This window comes from Orbicella faveolata, unplaced genomic scaffold, assembly GCF_042242905.1.
Source record: "Orbicella faveolata isolate gen_17 unplaced genomic scaffold, um_ofav_v1 contig_48, whole genome shotgun sequence".
Classification (NCBI taxonomy): Eukaryota; Metazoa; Cnidaria; class Anthozoa; order Scleractinia; family Merulinidae; genus Orbicella; species Orbicella faveolata.
The window spans coordinates 11906081-11929780 of record NW_028301578.1 but is presented as its reverse complement, the minus strand read 5'-3'; the positions used below and the strand labels follow the sequence as shown (position 1 = coordinate 11929780).

General features: G+C 38.3%; 1 protein-coding gene across 1 annotated transcript; it reads right to left on the bottom strand.

Moving 5' to 3' along the window:
* Positions 1-472: 472 nt before the first annotated feature.
* Positions 473-23539, bottom strand: LOC110042797 (uncharacterized). Its single transcript, XM_089280863.1, has 24 exons — positions 23327-23539; positions 22923-22979; positions 19621-19651; positions 15298-18565; positions 14931-15020; positions 13467-13600; positions 12946-13000; positions 12489-12590; positions 11794-11881; positions 11353-11403; positions 11165-11223; positions 10935-11006; positions 10748-10816; positions 9890-9973; positions 9003-9082; positions 8354-8384; positions 8041-8118; positions 7398-7541; positions 5691-5790; positions 5221-5405; positions 4452-4577; positions 3925-3984; positions 3092-3177; positions 473-1992 (listed from the first exon to the last, which is right to left on the bottom strand). The coding sequence occupies exons 1-24, from the start codon at positions 23358-23360 to the stop codon at positions 1950-1952; spliced, it is 5127 nt and encodes a 1708-aa protein (XP_089136989.1). The 5' UTR covers positions 23361-23539; the 3' UTR covers positions 473-1949.
* Between the last annotated feature and the right edge of the window lie 161 nt (positions 23540-23700).

Here is a 23700-nt window from a genome sequence, read left to right as displayed (position 1 = left end):
TTTCTTCCCAGGATACTCTCTCCTACTTGATCAAACTGCTCCTCAGGCGCTATATTAAATTTTCCTACCGTGTAGACAGATATTTTTCTTCCAAAGCCTCCTCAGAGACCCAAGCTATACTGTCATGGTCATTAGCCACGTGTATTATATGGCTAGCTCCGTGAACGGGCAAGATGAACTGAATCCTGCGCCGTGATTGGCTATCCGCGTGGCCAAGCCCGCTCGGGATCACCCGCTATGTCCCGCGAGAAACTAGGGTTCTTTTTCCATACAATAAATCCTTTCTTGCCCAAACTTATTCGGTCAAGATGGCAGGATATTGGCCTCGTTTTTTTTTTGCGTGTTTATGACCCTCGACTCCGTCTCGGTTTATGAACACAAAAAAGAACTCGGCCAATATCCAGCCATCTTGACCTCACGCTTGGTCAATAACCTATATGTATTACGTAGTTACAACGTACAACTTTGCAGCCTGGTTTGCTCCAATCTTTTAATTTCCTATAGTAATCAACATCCAAATTCTTCCTGTAATCTTTCAAGATATATATCTCTAGTAGCCACGTGAAATCATTCGAAGTTTTAGGTTGCAAATGTAGTCTAAGTTGTAAATAAGGCTAGTTTCCAAGACATTCCGTTAACCTCGGAGAAAAAGGGAAAAAATAAAATGCGAAAAATCCTAATAATTAACTACGCAATTAAAAAGTATTGTTAGCAGATGTAAAAGTTCCAACTTTATTTGAGAAGCTTATTTAAACGTTTTACTTGCCTAAGACTAACTCATTTGATTCTAGAGTGTTATCAGTCAGGGCAATCATTCTTTACCTTATACAGCAATATCGTGAAATAAAAAGATAAAATCAATTGTCTTATTAAAGATATATCGTTCGACATTCTTGATAGCAAGTATCCTTGACCACAAAAATGCTGCGACATGGAATGCCCTAAGTACATCTTTTGCACGTGTGACCCCTCTAATCCTATGACAAATCTTAGAAGTATACATACTTATTGAAACAGGGTTTAAAAATGATATTTGCATACAGCATTAATGTCACAATAATTTGGAATTCTTGGCAATTATATATTTCTTTGTTTTGGAAATTTATGTACAATAAATTTACGCTGGCGTAATGCACCAGGCGTATTTAAACATTTTGATTGACAACTTTGTTTCAATGTTGTATCGGGAGGGCTCGGGAAGAGCTCGTTAAATGTTCGTCAAGAGTTCGAGAGGGGCTCGAGGGTTGCTCTGGCAGAGTTCGTGAGTAGCCCGTAAAACGAAAACGTCCTCGAGCGAAATATAACAAGCGCGATGTAACAATCACAAGGGACTTACACCTTCTATTGTTGTAAATCATTTTCCTCTTGACAGCTTGTAAAGAGGCTTTCTAACATCTTTTGGTCGAGGGAAGTAGAACTGATTTTGGCTGATTCTATGAGCCTGCAGTTTTTGTCAGTATGTTGCCGAATCATTGCGTCATGGGTCACAACACGACTTTTGGAGATCACGTAAGTGCTCAATCAGTTTTTGATTGAATTTAAAAAAAAACGTAAACTTTCCAAATGTTTTTCCAAAAATTTTGCAAAGACAATTCACGTTCCCTCGACTGTAGAAAAGAATTTCATTTATATGATACATTGATAAACTTTAATAAACGTAAAATTAAGCTATTTAAACTTACACAATTAAGCTATTTAAACTAAAACTATTAGGCTATTTAAACTAAAAAGATTAAGCTCTTAAAAAGAAATTGATGAAATGCCTCTTGTAATTATTGTAAAATAATTCTAAACAACAGTTTATATTCCAGATCACGGATGAAATGCCCAGGAAGGATAAAATATTCTCCTCAAAAACTCTCCGCCGCTTACGAGTCCGTGACATTGCCTTGCGTGACCCGCTGTTGTCACGTTTGGCAAAGTTACTTCCTTGCGTGACTGTATGCGATTTATGTTTCTATAGTGATCGCTTTCTTAAGCTCTTTTAACCACCTAAAATGGAACACAGTCACAGACCATTAATAAAAGTCTCTGTTGTGTGACCCACAAGGGGTCATCCCAGAGGTCTTTGGTAATCACTAAAGAACATAAAACTCCTAGATTTACTCGCCTGCGAGAAATCTGAGCTTCGAGACGAAAAATATTATAAAAACCCAGGTCGCGTCTCTGATTGGTTGGTAAAAGAGCCAATCAGCCAATTATATAACTAAATTACAATTTACAACTTAAACTTTGCCTTTCCCCATTCCTTAGGGCTGACAAAAGTGACATAAAGACTATAACTATTTACAGTGCTAAAATGGTAACTAGTTAAAGAATACTAAAAAATAAAAAAGCGACATAAAAATTAACAGATACAAAAAAAAAAAAAAAAGCACAGATTTGACAATCGTTTCAACAAATTGACGTCAGTTTTTTATGCGTCTGTCCTCTTACTGATGATAAATTGCGTCATAACATTGTCAAAGTAGCTGTGGAACCACGAGTGGTTCCGCAGTGGTTCCACAATAAACTTTGACAATGTTATGACGAAATTTATAATCAATAAGAGGACAGATGCATGTCAATTTGTTTTTTTACAATAACAAGACCCCAAAATGGTCAAATGCCGGGAATAAATGGGGGGAAAGACGCCGTAAACTTGCCGTAAACAAACACAAGTGAATTTTATTCAAAATGACGCGAACATTGTCCATAGCTTTTTTCGCTTTTTGATTGGCTACTTAAAAGGTCTATAAAATCGCATTGGTTAAAAAGTTGACAGTTTGACAGCTGAAAGTTGAACTTGAAAGCATGCATAAATTAAAACTTTATCGTCTGTACTCTTATTGATGCTAAAAATGAGCCAATCAGGGCGCGAGAAATTAGACAGTTATTGTAAAATAAGTCTTTGATGTGAAACGCTACAACTGAAAATGAATTACAGAGACTCGATGCAATTTGAATGCAAACGAATATCTTCGGCATTTTATCATGATCTCTGCACATCGCGCCAGTAGGCACGTCAGGCTGTCACACTCTCAATCCAATACGGTGCGTTTCGCGCTGCCGCCTTGTCTTAGGCGTTTCCTAGTATATTATATCTGTTTACCTTGTTCCTGACGCTTCATTATCAGCCTTGAATACTAGAGGCGGGACACCTTGATGTTTAAGTTGGAAAACAAAGTCATCTCCTTCCTGAAATAAATGATATTGTTATACCTCGGAAATCAAATACGTTTTCTGATTGGAGGAGAACGTGTCACGTGTCGTGGGTCAAAACTCACTAACTCCCTAGGGCGAACAAAACTCGCTAACTCCCTAGGGAAACAACACCTTGAACTATTCGACTCGCACGTGATCGGGACGTGCTCCTTGAAACCGCGGCAAATTTGTGAGCCAGCCGGCGTCAAGCAAACGATTTCTTCGCAGTTTTTTTCCCCGACCGCAATGTTCCCCTCGGCCTCGCCTCGGGGAAACAAAACTCACTGTTTCCCTTGGGGCCAGTCAAACAAAAACAAAAACAAAGGTAAAGGTGCGACAAGAAATACAAAGCTGTACTCAAAGGCAATGAAATTTGAAACAATTCGTTTGGTTTGCCCTGCAACTTTTGCTCGATTTTATATTCTTATTTATAAATTGACGTGTATATATACAGATTGTATCTCTGAGCACTTCATTATTTATTCTATTTCTCCAAAATATTACCAACCTTGCAACCTCAATTTCGAGATGAATTACAGATTACTGTGTTTTGCTGCGTTGTGTTTCGTTGCGTTTTGATCTGTTCTGCTTTCTTGCGTTTTTTTACGTTTTGTTTGGTTTCTATTTTGCTGAGTTTTGTTGTCTTGCCTTGTGTTTTCTCGTGTATCATTGCGTTTTGTTGGGTTGGGTTGGTTCACAAACAGTGACTTCACTCACGAAACAAAACAAAATCGGCCGTACCTTGCCAAGGTCTTCGATCTGATAACTCAATACTGGTAGAGTTTCCAGAGCCACAACATCCTTTAAGAAATGAAACAAACAAACGATACGTTAATAGCACGCCAAGTACGATCTTTAAACGCACAAGTGGAACCCAATAGTACTTAGGCGTTTTACTTCATCTTATGATTGCTGAATTATTAACACTTTAGAACGAGGACCAAAACTTTTAAGCCAACCACCTCCAAGTCTAAACCCTGACAAGACCCTTGCGCTTTTTTGCCGCACTTGATACTGTTTTCAAGTTTTCCTATGCTTTCCCTTACGGCAATTTCCAACGCTTTCAAGTGTTTGCACTTAAGAGCGCTTGTCATAAATTGCAAGTTTTGTCACGTTTCTCGTTGATTATACGTGTTGCCTTCTAGCTCAGCTTGATCTATTACACTATTTCTGGTCCCAGATCGACTCAGTGACTGTGAAAACCTTCACTTCACGGGCTTGCTCTTTGTCATTCTCCGAATCCTATTTATAGCGTCTCTGCCACTTACCGAGCTTGCTTTGTACGAGTATAATACGTTGTTCTTGAGCACAAACCAGGCCTTTTTCCATCCATGTCTTCCTTTTTTGAATCTTAAGTAGCCACTCATTTGACTGCCTTCCTGATTAGCGACAACCTGACGAGACAAGGGACATTTTAAATGCAAAACGGTCTTTCGTTCGGGGGGGGGGGGGATGTACTCCCTATAATGGCCTATAGGGGGAGGCCCCGCCCGAAAGGGGTACCTTTTCTAGGTTTCAACTATATAAAAGGGTAGGGATTTTACAAGTTGAGGTATATGAAAGGGTAGAGAAATCTCTCATTTAGGTATTTAAAAGGGACTTTAATTAAAATATTTCGAACAGAAACACCTTATGACTGTATATCCAATTTGTTAAGCTTTACGTCATTAACTTCATTTCAAGGGTTTAGAAAAAGAGATGCAACGTCCTAAGTACATATATGAAATGGGTACCTTTCCTGTCAAAGAGGTATACAAAAGGGTAAGGGGTTGCACCTCGAGGCGGAGCCCCCCCTCCCCCCCCCCCCTTATAAGAATTTGTAGAGTACCCCCCACCCCACCGGGACTTTCGTACTCGTTTGGCCAAAATCTTAGATCTCCTTACTGCTTTCTTTACATTTCTATTGTTGCTTGCTCTGAAAATTTGGTGGTTCGTCAAGACAATCCACCATCTGATCATTTCCTTTGTTCTCATCACTTGTTTACTTAACATTGTGTTCGTATAGTAAGGAGAAACTAGAAATTCACCACTCCTCACCTCCGTTAAGTGAGACGGATGCATTATCTGTGATTTTCTCTTTGTCTTTTTGCTCTTAAATCGCCGCATGATTTCAAACTTGGTGGGCTTTCTCAGAAGCTTCTCCGCATTTTCCACTTCTTGTAGCAATGGCGGCAATGTGGCCGCTTCTTCCTCTTCTACGTGTATTTCATCCGTGTGAAAATCTGCAAAGAAAACAATAAGCGGACACTTAGAAATCGGTGAGAAGTCTGAGCAAGTCTTAATTGTTCAAATTTTGGTGTAGTCGTGCAAAGCTCTGTTTGATTAAGAGCAATCGTAGACACTGCGGGAAATACTTCGGGTTCTTTAACAAAAGCAGCCATTAAGCAAGCAGTTTTAACTCTACGAACTGAACCGATGGTCCCCTTATTGTGCAGTTCTGCAACAAAGTTTCCGTAAAATTCCGAAAGTAACTATATTCGTTGTAGTAGTACTCTCCTATAGTTTACCTTTTAAAAGAAGGTCATAGCACTTGTCACAAACTCTAGCCTGAGTATAATCCAGGTATACTAACGGAGCGGTGCTGTCAGAACATGATCCACACACGACCTGAAACAAATTGTTACAAATTAATTATCACATTATTGCTAATTAGTATAGGTAATCATACGGTTTCGAGTTCAATTTGGAATTAATTTGCACGAGTGAGTTTTTCAAAAAGCTGAAATTGCACGAGCCGCTTCGGCGAGTATAATTTCAGCTTTTTGAAAAACTCACAAGTGCAAAATTAACTCCAAATTGAACGAGAAAAACCGTATGATTACTTATTAATAATATAAACATGAAAAAATCCGCGCGGAGGAAGTGCCGGAAGATCTTTCTTGAAGCCATTTTTCTCATTTGAGAAAACTTTTTTCAAAGTTTCAGTACAAAATTTTCGTCATCATTTTACGTGATGTCATTTTCTTAGAAAAGTTGCTATTGTCTTTCAGCCAATCATAATCCAGAATTTCGATGTGTAATTTGCACTGGTGTTACACTTTTTGCAGTGATGTTACACTTTTTGCACTGGTGTTACACTTGAACTGCACTGCTCTTAGCCAATCAGAATCGAGTAATTTTTTCATGTGTATTATTAGGGGTATTATTAATTATGAGAGGTATAAATCAAGGAATCTGGTCTCACTGAGGGTGTTCATGACGAAACGCCACTATTTTTAGCTGTCAAAATATCTTTTATAGGGTGCACTTTAAATCTCCCCCGTCCCCCACCCTCACCCCACCCCCCCCCCCCCAACAGAATAAAAAGTCCCTTCTAGAAAACATCGCGCGCCACAGCAAGGGTACAACTGATCTACTAGTAAATGAACGAAAGTGTAAAAGAATGTATTATTTCGAAGAGCAGTGAATGTGTGGTGTCTGTGCATCTTGTAAACATAAACACAACAAACTAAGCAAGTCTTGCTTGCCTTTCGCGAGAGAATACGTTACCATTTAACCGTTATCATGTATAGAACGGTTTTCAACTGAGTATCGTAACGCCAAAACAAAGCAATCACTCTGGCCAATCGCAAAGGACATAGACAATACAGTAAACCAATCAAAACGCGACGAAAGTACATCTAGCTGACGTCGAGAGCGGGAAAACGTGTGCAAATGAGCAATTGATTCTGGTTTAACTTCTGATTGGATGAAAAGTGGCCCGAAGATTTTAAGCCAATCGTGTAGCATAATTAGGTCTAGTAATGCAAAACCACTTGGCCATTTCCGAGTGCCCTTTTGCCTCTGTGTCGAAACGAGTCTTGGTGCAAAACCTTTCTTATGAAAATGAGTTTGATTTGCATGAAAATGAACCTGTAGGGGAACACATTATAAAGAGTTTGATTTGCATGAAGATGAACCTGTAGGCGGAACACATGTTCATATGAATGGTTTGGCACGAAGACTGGCTTTGACACAGAGGCAAAAGGCAACGAACTTTTGGACACTCGAACGAAAACCGTTCTTGACTAATAAATCATTGTTAGGTCCAGTTCTACTATTATAATATCGGGAATAATTAAGGTTTAGGTAACTGTCATAAGCTTCAGCATTTGGTTTTTCGACTGATAACACTTATGCCGCCCTTGGTTATATTTCTGGATATCATAAAAACCACTTCCAGTAACTGCTAACAATTCCATTACAAAACACACTCTCTACATGTTTCTACTTACGTTTCCGCAGGCTCGGCAGTGATGTCTGCGGTTTGTGAGAGTGAATGGTGATGTGCAGCTCATACACATTGTAACACGAGCATCGGGAATCCACACAGGAGCCTTCTCACCAAGTTTGAAATCACCATCTTGTTCCTGTATTCCCTAAAAAGTTATCCAAAAATAACCGGGTTCAAATTAGAGCGAGAGAAATAGAAGTTGAAATAAAAGTTGAACGAGCTAGACTAGTGTTAAGTCGGCAGTTTTGCTTCGTTTCGTTTCGTTTCGCTTCGCTTCGTTTCGTTTCGTTTCGTTTCAGGCCTGCATTGCGTTAAGTTGCGTTGCGCTGCGTTGGGATGCGTTGCCAAATACATAATATCAAAGTAAACGTGAGGTAAGAAATTAATTGTATGGATCTAAATGACAATGATAAAAGGTGAGAAACAAACGAGTTTTTTCAAACCACGTATCACAATTTAGTTTTTTAATTTTTTCCATGTGACCCCTCTTTTGTATTTGTTGTGTTATTGAAATATTCCTTCACTGTTTTAAGTGGTTATATCTATATTTCACTCAATTTGGTGGCTATTTTCTTTAAGTCTAAATTTCGTGACAAAGTTCCTTTCAGAACATGTTGAATACACTCAACTATAACGTTCCTTACCAGTGCCGCGGCATCTCTTGTCTTGCTGACGAAAGTGATTTTCCTTTTTGTAACGACGTCTATGGCATTATTGATAGCCTGAAAATCAAGTGACAACATTGATTTACACAAGGCCCATATATGTAAGATAAATTACGAACGAGTTTGCACCGTCCGAGACGCAACCGTAATATTACACGTTACGTTACGCTACGTTACGTTTCGTTTTGTTTCGTTTCGTTTTCTTGTCTATGGATTTCGGGACGCAGCCGTAATGTTTGTTTGTCTTAAAGTTATTGCTTCTAAACTTAGGATTCATCACAAGTACGCATACCTCGACCCACTGATCTCTTTCTTCTGGGGTGCTGAAAAGAAGAATGCAGTCATATGACGATGAGATATCTTCAACTCAACAGCAACTCTTCGAGTCTGAGCATTTTTAAAATGAGCGTCGTAAAACCAAAACCAATGTAACCTCTCTTGCCATACGGACAACACAGTGAACCAATCAAAACTCGAACTCAATGCACGTAGCCGACGCGAAGCGCGGGAAACCTACGTCACTGAGTCACGATCTTGGTCTGACTTCTGATTGGCTGAGAAACTGGCGCGAGATTTTTTAACACCAATCAGAAAGAGTAATGATGCAACGCGAATTACTTTCGACACTCAAGTGAAAACTACTCTAATTATAATTTCCAGCTGCTGTGGTATAAATGTTAGTTAACATCAATGCTTGAACGCACAAGTGAATGAAGAAATCCTTATACTCTCTTAAGTGCAATCATACACTAGTTTTTAAACGTTCTCCACGCACCTCATTTTGTACCGGGCGTATTATTTGAGAAACTTTAAAGGCTGCAAATTGGTGAATGAGTAATGTACTTGAAGTTTGAAGTTTTGCATTGAACGTTCAGCCGATTCTAATTTGCTACCCACTCAGTTTGTATTACCATTTCAAATGACTGTGTGTTTGAACTGACCTTGCGGTGAGAGTGAATGATCTTGTAGTGCTGATAATACTGAATTCATTTACAAAGTCTGGAGAATCTGGTACAAGCACCTTACAAAAGACAAACGAAAAAAAAAAACCAAAAAAAAAACCAATAAATTACTACCTGAGAGGGTTCTTCTCAAGTAACACAGGTAAGAGGTGAACAATCGAGCTAGGAAATTCCTATCTCCTGAACTTCAATAATGAGTACACGTATGGCGAACGGAAAAACCGTTAAAGATGCATGACACTTGCAGTTAAATAGCTTATAGGTTGATATTATAACAAATTATCAAAACGCGTCATAAAAGTCTTTGAAGAAACAGACGTTTCGGGTAACTAACCCTTCTTCCGTGTTCAGAAAACCGTTATACACCGTTATTCAACGGTTTTCTGAACACTGAAGAAGCGTTATACACTCGAAACGTCTGTTTCTTCAAAGACTTTTATGACACTTTTTGATAATTTGTTATAACATCAACCTACAAGCTATGAGTTCATGTGCCCTATGAGGATTTTCTCTCATTAGTATATCCCCCAACGTAGCCGACGCCAGGTACTGAAGCCTTGTTTATCAACCTAATCAGCCTTGATATATAAGCTGTCCACTATGCTCAATTTTAATTACGTGACTATGGCTCTGAAATAGAGCAAAAATAATGTAAACCTTACCTCAATGTAATAACCAAAACTTGTTTTCAACATCGGAGGTTAGTGCACAATCTTGGAATCTATCAACTAGCTTCCAGTTGGGACTACTGTTAAACTGTCACTCTTATAATCACTTGCCGAGGTCTTCAGCTTCGGAAACTTAAGCGATACCCTCGATGAACAAAACTGTGACGGACACAGCCGTTGTAATCACAGAACACTTACCTGCATTCCAAGGAGAGGCAACATTTTGTTCAGCTTGTACTGGTTACCACCCACAGGGGTGGTGTAAAGAAGAACATCAGTTAGCTGATAAAAAAAAAAATGCAAAAGAAAATGAAAACAATGCACTTTAAAGTGATCCAGCACACAATCTACATGTGCCTCTTGTGTTGAGGTGCACGTCTAGCATTTGAAAGCACACTGTAATTGGTCTGCGTATAATAAACAATTAGATCATGAGCTCGAGATTTCTATCACGTGATAGTTGACTCGGGCTGCGCCCTCGTCAATTATTGCGCATAGAAATGGAGAGCGAATAATCTAATTGTTTAGCATAAATCTACTAGTCGTTCAAAACTTTATCTAAATACTCTTCAGACACTTCGAAAACGCCAAGAAGGGGCCGTCATGCTGTTAACAAGCGCACACTGCTACGCTACTCACTATCTATGACAGAATAGATGGTGAGTAGCGTAGCCAATCAGCGAACGGCATTTGTGATAGAACGCTAGTAGATTTATACTTATAATTAATATGGCTGTTCGTTTCAGCAGATATTCGTAAGAGACTTAGAGGAAAGATTGCGTGACGAGTACATGCGTGACACGCGTCTATGTGAGAGAACACCTTTAAGGAAGCAAAATTTACCACTTTGTTCAGCAGTGTTTTTAAGGGTAATCTATTGTGCCTTAAAGATTACCATTATCGGATCAGCTGAAACATCACATGAAAAAGAGTGGTAATATTCAACCATCCAAGAATAATTGTCGGAAAGAGCTGGAAACTGCTACCAGCCAATTAATACCCTGCACAGAAACAAGAATGAAAGACTTTTTGCAACACATAAAAATGTTTACGAACCAAGAAAAACATTCTTTCTTGCATGTCTTTCCGACACAACTTCATCAGTGTTCCTTCTTTTAGATAATCCTGTCAAAAAATGGAAATAAAAGCAACTTTTAAATATTAAGTATTATGACAAAAAGCAAAAGACATCTAGAATTGAAAGTATTCCAAAAAAACTATTACAAACAACAGTTATACTGACCCGCCCAGCTTTAACGATCTCTGGGTGTCCGACAAGCATTCTTTGGAGTTTTAACATCTGTTCAAAACTGTCCTGTTAAACATAAACCAAGACAAGGAGATAAGAAAACCTCACACTACTGAAATTTTAGGATACCATACTGCATTGCCTGTTAAGCCAACAAGTGTAGAAAAAAAGGCTAAACACGTACATTGTACTAGAAATAATCAAATAAGGCCACTATCACTCACCATCTTCTTCATGGATTCATTAATATGGGTCGCAACCTCTGACACAATCTTCAGTGTGACTGTTAGAGAACAAATTGATCAATATCATAGAAGAACATAATGTATTGTTGCTATCACCAATTACAATTAATACCATAATAAATGAGGTTCATTTACATTCAGCAACAAAGTATTTCATTGCCACTTACTCTCTGTGTCTTTTGACTCATCAGAATCCTTGGGTAAATGTTTAAGATAGTCTGCATGAAAAGAATGCAACCAAAAAATGAAACCTTCTTCTTTGTTTAATATCATAAACAAATTAACATTGAACACTATAATTTAGTAATTGCTAGTAAGACAGGATCGAGAGCTTGAGTATGTGGCTGCACAGTACCCAGCTTCTCCACACAGAGGTATCCAGTCATAAAAAAAATTGTATGCTATTCTGGCCCACCACCAACTACATGTACTTTGGGTAAACTGCATTGAAATTAGCATCCCTTCAAACAGAAATAGAAACACTCAATTGGAAATGTAGTGATGTAGTACACTTAGTTTTATGCTACACTACTACTAACAGTAGCTGTCCATCTGGACCACTGCCTAGGCATGTAAGTACACCTTAATCTTGTACACAAAATGCTCACCAATTAGAAGAAGTCTGTAGCTTGGTATCCTCTGTACAGGTTTCAGCATGTAAGCTGACAGAATCATACCATTACATCTTTCACTTGCCTGAAAAGCAAACAAGACAACAAAAAAATTATCAGATGATCAACCTGGCAAATCAGTTCATTTCAATCATCTTAGCACTACTTCCAAACAACTGTCATGCCATGTACATAATTGTGCCTATTTTCTTTGATACAATACACTTCGTCTTGAAACATTATTTTGTGATAAAACAAAAACACAGACAACAAAATAATCTTACACTCAAAGACAACTGTTTCTTAACCTTTCTTGTTCAATACACACTGGTTGTTGTATTGTACATTGTTGGTGGTCAATGTATGTCACCTGTGATCCAAACAATACAGTCACAACAATGAACCCAGTCAGTTGTTTGGCAAGGTGTAAAATTATCTTCATACTGATAAAAACTGCAAAAATATTCATGTGCAAAGTAATATGTACCATCCACACAAAACAAGACATAATTGTGATGTTCTAAAAAATATATCCATACATCCCCAACAGAAAGGATTGGAATTTCCTGCGGGTGGGGAATGTATGAAGTTTAATTAGAATTTCCAGGGGGTGGGGGTCTTACAAAAAATCCATTCTGTGGGGGAGGTCTGGATATTTTCCAGAACTACATATTTTAATGAATATCTCTTACCTGGAATTGAGAAACCAAGTTTGCAAATTCTGCATTCTCCTTCATCGTGTCTTGAAAGACACTCATGGCTTTGTCATAACCATTCACATACTGGGTGTACATCTGAAAAGTTATTATCAATTCAAGGTTTAAAAAGTTCCCATATTTAATAAGTAACATAATCAAGCACCGAGAAAAATATGCATCCAAATCCTTTGTGCAGGGCTCAAAAAAAGTACCATCCAGTCATCTGTGACAAGTAGATTTTCTTGCCAGGCAAGTAACTTTTCATTCTAATTTTGCCCAATGGACAGGGGCTCAGATATGTCATCGGCCAACTAAATCAATACAGAGCAAACGAAGGCTTGCCAGGGACAAGCAAAATTTGAGAGCTACAGTTACCTTTCCGAGCCCTGTTTGTAGACAATAAAACAATTCAGGAATGTCACAATGTTTTGATTATCATACAATCAAGTACCTTCAAGAAATGTCCATATTTCTTGATAATGTCCCCAATTCTCTCATGTTCCTCCCTAGAAACAAAATGACAACAATCTCAATGTTAAAAACAGGTTACAACGTAAGTTTTGAATTACATTTAGTAATGAATTTCCACAAAGAGCCTGTTAGCTGACCATTTGTTGGAAAGTTGAACAGCATGACAGAGATACATGGATCACTTCTAAAAGCAGTTCCTAGGTTGCAATCTTCGTATTTGTTCCACCAATCATATTGATCCAATTCTTTTTTTTTTTTTTGCACTGTAAGTGTCCAGAATTTCAACTCTTTAGAATCATCATGTTTTGACTTAGAAGTGCCTAACCCTTACTGATAGTTGGAGGCTACACTGTATCTACAAGTAAATTATCTCAGTAATTTTCCATCTGCATCAATACTAGTCAGCAAACAGTTGCAACAGGTATACGTACACGTGCTTGAGGACTTGACATACAAGGTGCGTAATACATGTATCTTCCCGATAAGTAATTTTCTAATTACCATGTTTTCATCCTTTCTTCTAACTCCTGGAGAAATTTAGAGTCCAGCAAATAAATATTTTCCAAATCCCGGAAAATGTCACCCAGAACAGCATCAGCTATAACATTTGCATTCTTGATTGTACCATAGCATTCCTAGAAAAAGAGAAACTTGTTAGCACCTAGAGCTCAGCAACTGATGAATCAGGGACTGTGTATGTACAGCATATGCACGTGTACCTATACAGTGTGATTTTTTGAAAGGACCAATCTCATGAATGCAATAATAGTAAACATGTACCTACATGTACCACCTTTTTCAGAGTCACAGGCCTTCAGACCTTCAATAGATTTCTGCAAGCATTTTGAGCATTTCTCTGTCCCACTCCTAGAAATGTTTTAACTGGGGAAGTGGACTATTATTGGCAGGGACTTTTTTTTTTTTTACATCTGTAACAGCTCTGATTTTTTAACTGGGTGTCAGAGTTTGTTTCAATGTCAAGACTACAATTGTTTTAGTATAAATCTACTAGTCGTTCAACACTTTATCTAAATGCTCTTCACAGACACTTCGAAAACACCAAGAAGCGGCCGTCATTTTGTTAAACAAGCGCACACTGCTACGCCACTCACTATCTATCACAGAATAGATAGTGAGTAGCGTAGACAATCAGCAAACGGCATTCAGCATTCTATTTTCAAGGGTCTGGGAAAGATTTCCTCCTCCCCTCCCCAAACCAATGAATTGCTTTTTTCTATTTCTGAAACTGCACAGACCACACCACTGCATTGGGGTGGGGCGGGGGGGGGGGGGGGGGGCTCAGGGATATGAGAGAATTATTGCTCGATATATATGAAATAGAACAACTACTTTTGTTGCCCACTGTGCACAGGTGTGAGATTTGGCATGGTTTTAATGAAGCCCATCATTATGTAAGCCCTTCAAAGGATTATGGACCTGATAGAGTATACTTCCAAAAGACTCTTTTTTAAGCGTTTCATGTTTAAGCCTAGCCAGGGTTGTGTTCTTGAGATAGTATTAAAAGAAATGGTAATTATATGTACATGAACGTGACTTTTATGTATGTAGTCAGTAGTTCTAGTGAATTGTTGGGGCAGCCTGGGATGACCTCGGACATTGTGTATCCCATCTAGGAGATAGTAGATAGCCAATGAGGTGCATAGCACTGAGTTGGCTGTAATCATGTGATATCCAACAAGCACGAGTAGGATAACTGTGTTATTAAAAATGCCGAAAAATATAGAAAACCAATTAAAAATAAGATCCTTATAGAAATTAGAAACTCCCCTGGAAAACAATTAGTAGGGCTGGCATATCTGTAGATCACGGTATAACGCTCACGTAGCATGATGGCTAAGCCAATGAAAACTCTTGAATTGCATGATAATAAATACATTACATACCAGTAACTATAATTATCTTGTTCACTATCATCCATGTCTACAGACCATATTTTTCACCTACCTCAAAGACAAGCTTCAAAGCATCCACAAATGTACGTTCAGTTGTGAGAATTTCATGAGCGATGTAGTATGTCTTAGGCTTGGCTGGACCCTTTGTAAATAATAACAAGACAAAAAATTATTGTATAATCTGCAGCTAGATTATTGTATTAGTGTATAATCTGCAGCTAGATGACATCACAGGCGCTGATTTTGAAAATTCACCGTACACCTTCGGCCAATCAGAAAAGAGATAGTGAGTTTAATGTATAATAATTGGTTAAATCTGGCTACTAGATTGACTACCAGTAGAACTGTAACTCATCCCAGGGAGGACATGGTAAGTGCTCTGAAGTAAAACATTGATCAATGTAACTAAGAACCCTTGCCTTTGTGGGAGTCTCTTCTCCAACATCAGAATCTGAGTCTGAATCTAAATTATGTCCAAATGGTCCAGGAGACCCAGGAGGCAGCATGTTACCCTCATTGTTTAAAAAGCTTGCTCTGCCACTGGGTGGCGGTGGTCGTGGAGGCCTGCGTTTAATGGTTGACTCCTCTTCTGTGCTTTCCTGTGTAGAGACCTCAGAAGATGACAACATGGAAAGCTCCAATGATGAAATATTTGAGGAAGTCCCCTCCCTACTGTTTTGAAGAGCATTCAAGCGACTTCGCGGAGCTGGGATAGGGGAATCCCCTTTCGGCGGTGTGGCAGATTCTGATGATTCAGCTGTTTTGGAGCTCTTTCTTGGAACAGGGCTTGGTGAATTTCTCTGTTCTCTAGTCCTTGGGAGTGGCTTAGGGGACTCCCTTGCTGTTGTCTCAGAGTTAACAGAACTGGGAAAACTTCCCAAATCAAACTTGATGTTCATGTCATCTTTTGTAAGACTCCATCTTGGTGGTTTTGGAGGAGGGGTTACTTTTTTCTGTGGTGCTTCTTCAACAGGAATGGGGAAAACAGTAACAGTTTTCTGATGTGCTTTCTCAGCAGGAACAGAGGCAACAGAGACACTTTTGGGCTGTTCTTGAACAGGGACGGCATACATGTCATTACCCTCCTGTGGAACTGCCTGAACAAGCTCATTACTGGAAGGCTCTGCAAATGTTTCTACCACAGGTACTGATGTTACTTGACCGGGCACAGAGTATACATCTCCCTCATTGGTCTCGCTCCTGTCTCTTACTGTACAAGCCTGAACTACGATTGGTTTCGGCACAGCATATTCATTATCTTGGACAGTCCTATAAGATGAAATCTGATAAGGAACACTATACTCAGACTCATCATTAGCATAGCTCTCAACTGGTATCACTCTAGGAACTCTATAAATTGCCTCATCGTCAGACACACGTTGAGCAGGGCGTGGCAGGGACAGAACAACTGTCTCGTATTTACTAAAGGATTGAGTTTTCCTCACTGCAGTACCACTCTTAATTAACTCCACTGGTTGTTTTTTGGTGGGTTTAATATTTTCATAAGCATTCTTTTGTTGTCTAGCCTGGCGATTGCGCCTTTCTGGGCGTACTGGCTGTGGAGATGTTGGTGAGTGTGCTTCCTCTGCATTTTCATCTTCTTGTGATGCTGGTTCTTCAACAGATGGAGCAGTAACATTATTCTCCTTGTCTTCGTCTTCAGTAGAAATGGCGACAGCATTGACAATAAATTCAACTACTTCTTTTGATGTCTCTAACAATGTGGAATCTGCTATAGAAGCTGCCACCTCACTGTTCACTTCAACTTGTTCTACATTTTCACTAGAACAAGAATCTTCTGTATCTTTAGTATCTTCCTCTTTACTAGCATCCTCAGAGACTGAGTCCTCAACAAGTACATTTTCTTCAGATTTTTCTTCTTCATTCAATTCCGACATGACTACATTTTCAGATTCCACTTCTTCAGAAAATGTCATTGCTACATCAGGCAGTAACTGCCCTTCAGTTTCGTTTCGGAAATCATCCATCAAATTTTCAGAATCTGTTTTTTGGACGATTTGCTCACCCTCAGAAAAGGAAGCAGTGATTTCCAACTCTTCCTTTACTAGTTTATCTTCTAAATCCTCAGAATCTTCATTAGCGGGTACCTCATGGCTATCCTCTTCCACAACTTCAGTAGCTCTTTCAGAGACTACATGATCAGTCACAGATATTAAAGTACCTTCTCTTATGGCTTCAGCTAAAATCACTTCGCTGTTTTCCTGTGGTTCATCCTCTTTCAACTCTGTAACAGTATCCATGTCTTCTTTACTCCCCTCCACTGATTCAACTTGCCGTGAATCTAAATCCCCTAGCTGCCAATCAGCTTCAAGTTCAACATCCTGATCCATAGTTGTTTTGTAGAACTCCTCAATAGACATATTGCCTTCTAACATGTTCTCCTGATCATCATCACTGAGGTCATCCAAAATGTCTATGTCACACATCTCTTCATCTTCTGTTGGTTTTTCAAGTTCAATTTCTGCAAATTTCTCAATTTTTTTATTTACTTCATTACTATCACTGATTTCTCCTTCTTTTTGTTCTTCCTCAGAGGACTCCTTTGTCAAAGGCTCAGAATAATAACTTTCCTCCACATCTCCTCCTTCAAGAGACCTTTCATCGGGAGTTTCTTCACAACGTTGGACAAACTGATCATCCAAACTAATATGTGATTTGTTTATTTCCTCTACTTCAGACACATGAGCAGTTTTAGTCAATGAAACATCATCATGATGAAGTTTCTGTCTCTCTGCAGTATCATCTATCCTGGTAACAGAACATTCTTCCTCCAGCTCAACGCAGTACAAAATCTTAACATTCTGTTTACCATGTCCAGTCAAACTATCTGTTATCCCATTAACTTCTACCAAATCAGCAGAGCTGCCATTTTCCTTCTCATCTTCATGATCTGTTGGATCAAAGTCACCTTCTTCCTCGCTAAATTCATCAACAGTTATTTCCAGACCTTCCAAAGGATCTGGCATATCTTTTCCAGAAGTTATCTTCTCTAGCAAAATAGTCTTCCCGTGCTGGGAAGCCACTCCATTTTCAAGCACACTAGTGTCTGTCACACCGTTCCTAACATTATTGATTCCTTTAACACTTAAAACCTCCCCTTTTGATTCAATCTCTTTTGATTTTAAAGCATCATTTTTTCTTTCTGGGGAAACAAAAGAGTTTGATGTAGTTGTAGAGTCACAGCCTTTAGAAGGAGCCACAGTATAATTCCCCTTTTCCAGTGTGAGGAAAAACTGTGACTTGTGTTCATCAGATGCAGTAGGAGATGCTGGCACTGAATCAGCTCTCTCTTTTGCTGCTTGACACGCACTACTGTTATCATTCTTTACAAGGACAGCATTCGGCGATGAGACTTTCTTTGGAACATAATTCTTTGGTTTTGGTGGGACAGGAGGTTTTTTCTTTTTCTCACCAGATGGCAATGACTGGGCATTTGAGAGCAGTGTACTTTTCCGCCCAAGAGAGCTTCCTCTTGGCGGTGGGGGAGGTCTTGGTGGCTTTTTGCTTGTCATTGAATCCAAATCGCTTGTGGGTTTTGCCGCATTTAATTCTGGCTTCATGTTCTCTTTCCTTTCTGTGCTTGGACTTGACATTTCATTAGGTCTTGTTGTTCCATTCTTTTTGTATTTCCTGGGTGGCGGCACAGGAGGTCCTGTAGTATGCCTTCTGCCAGAGATTAAAACAAACAACAATTTCAGCTTGTAGATGTACTGTAGAGGATTGTACACAGCAGTGACCTTTGTTAGAGGACATGCACAAGTACTTGTAGGTTGTGCCAATTGTGCAAACAAGTTGTACCATAGCCTGGGTTAGCAGATCTTCCAGTCGGCTTTTATTGTAAGTGGATTCTCTCCACCACTTGCCCAGTGGGCAAGTGACGTTTCTTGCCAGAAAAACGTTTTGAGAAAATTAAAATTACAGAATGAAATACTGTGTCAAACTTTTTGGGAGTTAGTGATTAGCTCATCAGGCTAGTACAATACATGTGTCTTTGAAAGACAACATAGCACAAGAACAGTGTTTAGTATGTTGCATCTCCAGTAAAGATTACTCTACGGCTGTCATTAAGTTTTGAGTCAACTTTAGCCTTGATCTTCATACATGTACACTGTACTTATAGCTTGTGTCAGTTGTGCAAACAAGTTGTGTGATAACCTGGGATTAGTGGATTTTCCAGTCGGTTTTTACTGTAAGTGGATTCACCCCATCACTTGCCCAGTGGGCAAGTGACATTTCTTGCTAGAAAAACTTTTCGAGAAAATTCAAATTACAGACTGAAATTTATACTGTAAGTGTCAAACTTTTTGGGAGTTAGTGATTTAGATTTTTAGACTAGTATATGAAGAACAGTGTTAGTACATTGCATCCCTAGTAAAGATTACTCTAAGGCTGTCATTAAGTTTGAGTCAAATTTAGCTTTGATCTTCACACCTGTAACAAACTTGTTACATTTTGAGTGAATTGTATCTGAACTATAGGCAAGTCACATGTAACATCAAGGGCACATCAAACATTCTCAGCCATAGCAGGCGTTATGGGCTACAGCCCTTATTGACAGCCCTGTAATTTATCCTCTGACAGTATCACATACATGTACACTGTAGAGGGCAGCATTACAAGGCATGCAGTTAGTACCCAGTCTGGCAAATAATGTATTTACATTAAACATTTCCATCCAGTGTTAGAATGTACTATGTCTAACAATACAAAAATAAACTTACTCTCCAAGAGTATCTCCATCATCACTGTGCTCTGTTAAGAACAATAGAAAGATTTAAAAACAATCAAAAACTCAAAGACATGTGATTGTCATACTATACAGTCATGTAACTTATACTAAAGATTAAATGCCATGTATTGATATCAAAATTCTCTTGCTCATAAGATTGAATTAAAAAGTGTAGTGTAGTGCACAGTTTACCATTCTTGTCCAAAACCTTTTTCATTGAAAAAATGTCAGAGGTCATTTTAGAGTAACAGAAAGAGTTTGATTTATTACGCTATGAGCACAAAAATCTAATTTATTTATTTTCTACAAGTGGTACTTTGATTGTGGTATTGATTGTTTGTCTTTACAAAATCTCTGATTGTTTCTGATCTGATTGGTTCTATCATTTCATTGCTTATTCTTCCAATCAATGACCAGGATTGCACATGCTGGCCCTTAAATGGGAATAATATCATTCTTGATTTTTAGGGTGCCTACTAAATAAAAACAAAAGTTATCATTTATTAGACTTTAGACTTCTTTTATATGAATATAGAGTCCAGCTCTCAGCTGTACTTGATTTACAATTCACTCAAAAAATAAACATGGACACCATATCTCATCGAAAACAAAGTGCATTCCATTGAACAGTGTTTCCACCAGACCGCGCCATTACAGGAATCCTGCATTGAAATTGCGGGAATCCTGCCAATTTGGCCATTTTCCTTTACAAGTCAAGACTGTAGGCTTAACACAGGCACAGAAGCCAGCCCTGGCAGCCAGCCCAGGGCTCAATATTACGACCGATACAGTCGCCAAAGCAACTAACATTTGATCCTTGGCGACCAAAAATTCTGGTTCAGTCGCCACAATGGCGCCTACATTTCTTTGTGTTGATGATCAATAATGGTTATTTTCTCACACATTATGTCCTTCTAGAAAATTATATTGAAAGATCGTTGCTTCTAAAACATTCAACATGAGAAAAGAAGTCAATTCGTCCTTTTGCTTTGCTGTATTGATTCTCTCACATTGGAAAACACTGTGTCTGAAATCACCCTATAATGCATTACAAACCCTTCATCATTGACTAGGTCATGTATGCCTATGGATTGTTCTCTTGTAATGCACGGATCCTTCTTACTAGCATCTGATTCAAAAGAAACTTCATTGAGTAGAAACACTTCAAAAAGCACTTACTATTAAATTTTATCATACATCCTAGTAAACTGCTTTATTTTCCTTGGTACCCTGCTGCATTTTTCCTTCTGTAGCTTTCAATTTATTGGCCCTTTTCTTAAAAACTGGCCTCTAAAAAAGGTTTTCAGGAGCCACTTTGACCCTCAAGTAACATTTTCTGGCTGAAACACTGATTGAAAATCCACAAATCTCATTGTCATCTATTCCCTGATAGAACAAGATATATGCTCTTGAAAGTGAAAGACTAAATAACTGCATGTACATTTGTATTCTTAATTTTTGGCTCCAAAATAATAAAACTTGTGGGTTTTGGAATGTCATTATACATAATTACGAATGTCTACAACAACAATTAGACCATTCGCCTTAACTTTCTTTCGGCGACATTCAACTCAGTTTCATCTCTTTGACCATTCATTCAAGAACACTTGAGCTCACAGCCTAATTTTTAACTACATAAAGAATTTCCAAGCTTTTAGTCTCAGCAATCACTGCAATACCAGGCCATGTTGGATATACAATTATTCTAACATGACTCAAAGGCTTTCAGGACAAAATTTTAAATTTGACAAAGTTTCCACTGTCCCTCAGTTCCCAAAAGAGACTTGAATACAGAGAGAACACAACCAAGTTTAGGAGTTTGTCCCAAAAGCCTTGGAGCTACAGTATGTAAGAATATTGATGCATTTTGCCCCCTAAACCAAAAACCTAATCAAAAAAGTCAACCGGAATACTTAAAGCTCTAATTAAGTCCAAGAAAAAACCAAATACATCCTAAAATTAAGAGTTATCAAAACAAAATAGCTAAAAAATATGAAACTGAATGTAAAATAAATAAAAATTATTATTTTGGAAAAAAAAGGGATATTTTAGCCCTGGCCAGAAATTAAATCATAATGTAGGTAGATTAAATATGTAAGTAGCCAAAGAAATAATTCAGATTGATTCACTCTTTGTAATCACAAAGTTATTCATTTCTTTATTTTTTTGGTGTGTCCTTTTCTCTTGTTGTCTCTTTTCTCGCGTAATTTTCGTCCTTGTCACTTGTAATATAATGTAAGCTACTGATGTAAACTTAATAGCCATTTATTAATTTTAAGCCTATTTTTTTTACAAATTGATGTAAGCTGTTGAATTGAAATAAAAATGTGAAGGAAAAAAAAAAAGAATATTGATGCATCCAGCGTGGCCTATTGCTTAGCATTCCTTATATAATTTGACAGTCAGCAGTACATCCCCTATAATTTTTCTGCAACCCTGAAACTTTTTGCCTTCATGACCAGGAATTGAATTTTGTTTAATTTCCCATGTAAACATCAGCAGTATTGAAATGACAACTTAAAGCAGCTGCCTCCAAAACAAGTCACAATGAATCAAAATAACCCTTACTACAATTAAATGTAAAAATTAATCACAGACACCTATAATTCTTGATGTGAGTGTCAACATGACCTTTGTATAGAAATATACACTGTTCTGAAAAAAAATTTCTGTTCATTTTTTTTTTTCTTTTTTTAATGAAACAGGCTTCATAGTCCAATTGGTAACTTTAAATTATCCGTCAAAATGAGTGCACCTGTACTTGACTAAATTGGTTATATTATTCTCTAAATAAACTATAGCAGAGAATTGAAGTTGCTATGGACATATGACCTGACTGTGCAATAACTTAATTAACCATGAAGGGGCCCAGCCTAAATGCAAATCTATATATTAGACTTTAAGAATAAATAAAATGCTTTCAAAAAGCTAAGGTGATTTTAAAAAAGTACACAATGTAAAGAAATATACGCTCATACGAATTAACAAACACCGGGATATTCCACGGACTCTAACAAGACGCTTTGTGAAATCAATCTTTAGTTCTATTGTTCAGTTTGACAAGCGTGTCAACAGGTTTACGTCCTAAGTATCGGAAATCTTTTCCGCTTCAAAAATTGGGTTGCATTCAGTGAATTATGAGGAAAGAAGACCGTAAAATGGAGCGAGCGAAGGTTGTGAAGTGAAGATCATGAACAGAGTGGAATAAAGACAAAGAAACCACGAAAACATCACAATGATCTCATACTTCACCAGGACACTTCAAAGAAGCGAGAATTAAAGTTTGTGGCTCACCGATCAGCTCTTCACGGTTCTTTTTCCTGGGCGGGGGACTTTCTCCAGAGTGTCTATCTGCAAAACCATGCGGTAAAAGGCAATTTAGAATACACCAGCTTCAAGAAATCGACTGAGGTTCGATAGAGGAAATAAGATATCAAATCGACGACACGTTGAACGCACAGGCGGAAATGCCTACTGCATTAGACTTTCACGCGTCCAAACAAGCCCTGAACAAACAGATTTGCGCGAAAGTGAATTCTGATCTCAAATAAACTCATCTATTAATAAACTAACCATCTAACTTTAGAAAGACGCATGTACATGTATATGGCCCAACAAGAAACACCCCCAAATATTTCAGCTATTCCCAATGTTAGCAGCCATAGCGAACAACACAACATTCAAACGACATACGGTACCTTCGAACACTTTGGCTTTCTCCTTCACACTCATTCTCTCTTGTGCACAACACCAAAAAGTTGATAGTTAGCATCTACGGCGGTTACATTCCTGATTTGCCATGTTAATATTGCACATCTTTTGTGATGAAAACATTTATTCGCTACAAAATGTTCACTTCCTCTGCTCTGTCTTTGATCACATGATTTGCATACAGGAAACCGCTGACCCTACAGTCTGTTTTCAAATTTGTGCATGCATAATTTTTGCGATTCAGGAGGAAATAATTTTTGGGAGCATACACAAATTCAAAAATTGTCTGGAGGTTGATCAACAGACATTTTGATGACTGCACTAAAGAAATGGGTGACCGATTCAATAAAGATTGATGAAA

Bases quoted from the DNA above. Each gene is read 5' to 3' on its own strand.
- LOC110042797 (XM_089280863.1), bottom strand. From the start codon at position 23,360: ATGAGTGTGAAGGAGAAAGCCAAAGTGTTCGAAG. The intron at 13,001-13,466 runs GTAATTAGAAAA...TTTTGTTTCTAG, and splicing joins GAAGAAAGGATGAAAACATG to GGAGGAACATGAGAGAATTG. The intron at 5,791-7,397 runs GTAAGTAGAAAC...AATTTGTTTCAG, and splicing joins ACTGCCGAGCCTGCGGAAAC to GTCGTGTGTGGATCATGTTC.